The sequence below is a fragment of the Octodon degus genome, unplaced genomic scaffold (genome assembly GCF_000260255.1).
Source record: "Octodon degus isolate 3935 unplaced genomic scaffold, OctDeg1.0 scaffold00017, whole genome shotgun sequence".
NCBI lineage: Eukaryota > Metazoa > Chordata > Mammalia > Rodentia > Octodontidae > Octodon > Octodon degus.
Genome location: NW_004524593.1, coordinates 8,894,372 through 8,897,098, shown reverse-complemented (window position 1 = coordinate 8,897,098; position 2,727 = coordinate 8,894,372). Strand labels below are relative to the sequence as shown.

At 44.4% G+C, this 2,727-nt stretch overlaps 1 protein-coding gene across 1 annotated transcript in view; it reads right to left on the bottom strand.

Annotated features, from left to right (window-relative positions):
• Positions 1–2,727, bottom strand: part of LOC101592744 (kinesin-like protein KIF28P) — an 86,630-nt gene that overhangs the window by 45,699 nt on the left and 38,204 nt on the right. Inside the window, exon 2 of the mRNA XM_023710190.1 lies at positions 1,333–1,557. Within this exon, the coding sequence (XP_023565958.1) occupies positions 1,333–1,557 (225 nt within the window). The remainder of the gene's footprint in view (positions 1–1,332; positions 1,558–2,727) is intronic.

Sequence of the window (2,727 nt, the reverse complement as noted above, 5' to 3'; positions counted from 1 at the left end):
TTATTCCACTGGGCCATCACACCGGCCCCTCCTTGTTCCTAATATAAGAACTTAATAAGTAGCATAGCAAACCACATAGACAGGAGTTTTTGGTTAGTTTGGTTTTGGTAGTGAGGACTGAAGCCAGGGCCTCGAATATGCGAGGCAATTTCTCCAGAGCTGAGTTGCATCTCTAGCTATTTGAGTTTTTTAAAGGCAGGAGCTCACGTATTTGCTTTGGCTGGCCTCCAACTTGCCATCCTCTCGCTCAGCCTCTTGAATGGCTGCGGTCACAGGCAGGAGCTAAGAAGCCTAGCCCTCACTAATAGTTTCCCTATGCATAAAGTGTATGCATTTTACTAACATGGTAAGGGCAAGGGGATAGCACTTAAAAGTTCACAAAGTTCTTTAAAATACAGTATTTTGATTGGGCCTCCAAATTTTCCTGGGTAGAAACTATTCATCCCATTTTTATAGAAGAGGAAACTGAAGTCAGAGATGAAGTTATTTCTCAAAAGACTTAGAACAGTTAAATGAAAGAGCCAGACACGGTCCAGTGTTTGTCCATTACCCTTCGTGAGTACAAGATAATTTTCACTGATCACCACTGTATTTATTGCAGGTACTGTGACTTAGAGGATGGAAGTGGTACAATGGGTGCTAACTGTATTCTCACCCAGAATTTGGAATGATCATTTCTAGATCAAACGGAGGATATTGTGTAGCTCACTCCCTGACACCCACCAAGGAAGGTGGAGGAGAAAAGTCCACTCTCATTTATCACAGACTTTACTTAGTGGAGTGTTTGTTCCAAACAGTATAGTACTGATTTTCTTAGTGGATTACTTGATTCTAAAGAATTTATCTTGGTACTTCTAGGAGCCAAGATATACTGCAGTATCTTGAGCCCAAGCCTCAGCTCTGAAAACTTGGCTTTATACCAGGGGTGCACAGGTCTGTTTCTAACATAATTCTCCAAGATAAAGCAGGGAGTTGCTCTAAAAATCTTCAGTTTACTCCTGAGTCAATGTAGACCCAAAAGTTTTTATCAGAGCATAGAATTTACTTCAGGGAAAACAGCCAACTGTGGGCATCTTGGGGTGTGGTAGGTTGTAGAACCACCCTACTACCATCATGGGCCACCTTAGGCCAGGACAGGACATAGATGTTGGGGTGGGGGAGATACCTCTTTTTTTTATTTCTGACTTTATAGTTTAACAGTGACCACCCTAACCCACAACTCAATTTAGAAGATTCTAGAAGATTCCATAACATCCACCGTATGATGCCACTGGCACCTTGGCAGAGGTCACTGCTACGGGAATGTAGGACTAGGTCATTCACCGCACTTACCTGCTTGAACCGAATGGTGGTGACCATGTGGGACCGGCTGCTGCTGGCGTTCATGTTGGTGGAAGCTGTGGTCCTGATTCTCGCTCCTTGTTCCATCAGCTTTTCAATTTGTGCGTAGTTCGCACAAGGCACAGACTTGAGGCCTTCCACATAAAAGCCCAGGTGCTGATCCTCCCTGACTTTTAGGCCCCCAGGCCTTTTGGTTCTAGAGAGCAAATCTCTTATCTATAGAAAGAAACAATGTAAATTTCAAGAAAACTTTACTGTCCTACCCTTGCCTATGATATAATAGGAATTCAATAAATATTTACTAGGTGAATAAATAAATACTAAATTTCTGTGGGCTTTAGACAACCCCATAAGTGAACTAAGAAACAGGGAAATGGGTAAATAAGAAGACAGGGGAGGGCCGGGAAGATGGCTCAGAGGAATAAGTGCTTCCCTGGCAAGCGCAAGGGCCTGAGTTCAATCCCCAGTTCCACCAAAAAAAGAAGGAAGAAGAAAGAAGAAGAAGAAGAAGAAGAAGAAGAAGAAGAAGAAGAAGAAGAAGAAGAAGAAGAAGAAGAAGACGACAGGGGAAATCAATTGCAACTAGTGAAACCAGAAGCCTAATTTTAAAAATTAATTTAGAAAACTTTAGAAATGTGGTTTTATTATATTTGAGTATTTCAACCAAACTGCACATTCTAAGCAGAGAGTCGTCTTTGTCCACACAAATCCTAATACACAGGCAGTGCTCAGGGGATGCCAGCCAGGAGAGCCCTGAAGAGCTGGCTGACCATGGTCAGAGCTAGGGACAGAGGGGACAAGATGCTCAGTATCTGCACTTGTCTGACTTTGAAAGATGCTTTTAGAAACTTGCTTGGGAAAGTGGGGAGGTGGAAGGATGAAGCAACGCTTAGGTGTTTCGGCAATGAAGAACAGTCAGCCTGAGAAAAGGAACAGTGTCTCACTCTGCAATGACAGTGAGGACGCGTGCTAATGAAGGCATGGCGGGAGACACAACACAGGTCTGCAAGCAGCAGGCATAAAGCAAGCAGCCCATTCAAGCAAACCAGAGGGACGCACAGTCCACACAAGTTCTACCCCCACCCAAGAGAGGTCAGGGCACAGCAACCCTTAGCTCATCCAGTGAGAAGCAGACCATGGCCATAGTAGAAAATTGCCCTATCTGAGCACTCTGGGAGGCTGAGGCAGGAGGGCCACATATTCCAGCCTAGCCTGGGTGACTTAGTGAGACACTGTCTCAAAATTAAAAATTAAAAAGGTCTAGAGATACAGCTCCAGAGTAGAGCACTTGCATAGCATGTAGTAGGCCCTGGGTTCTACTTCCAGTACTGCCAACAAGGAAGCAAGGAAGGGGGAGGGAGGAAGGAAGGAAGAAAGGAAGGAAGG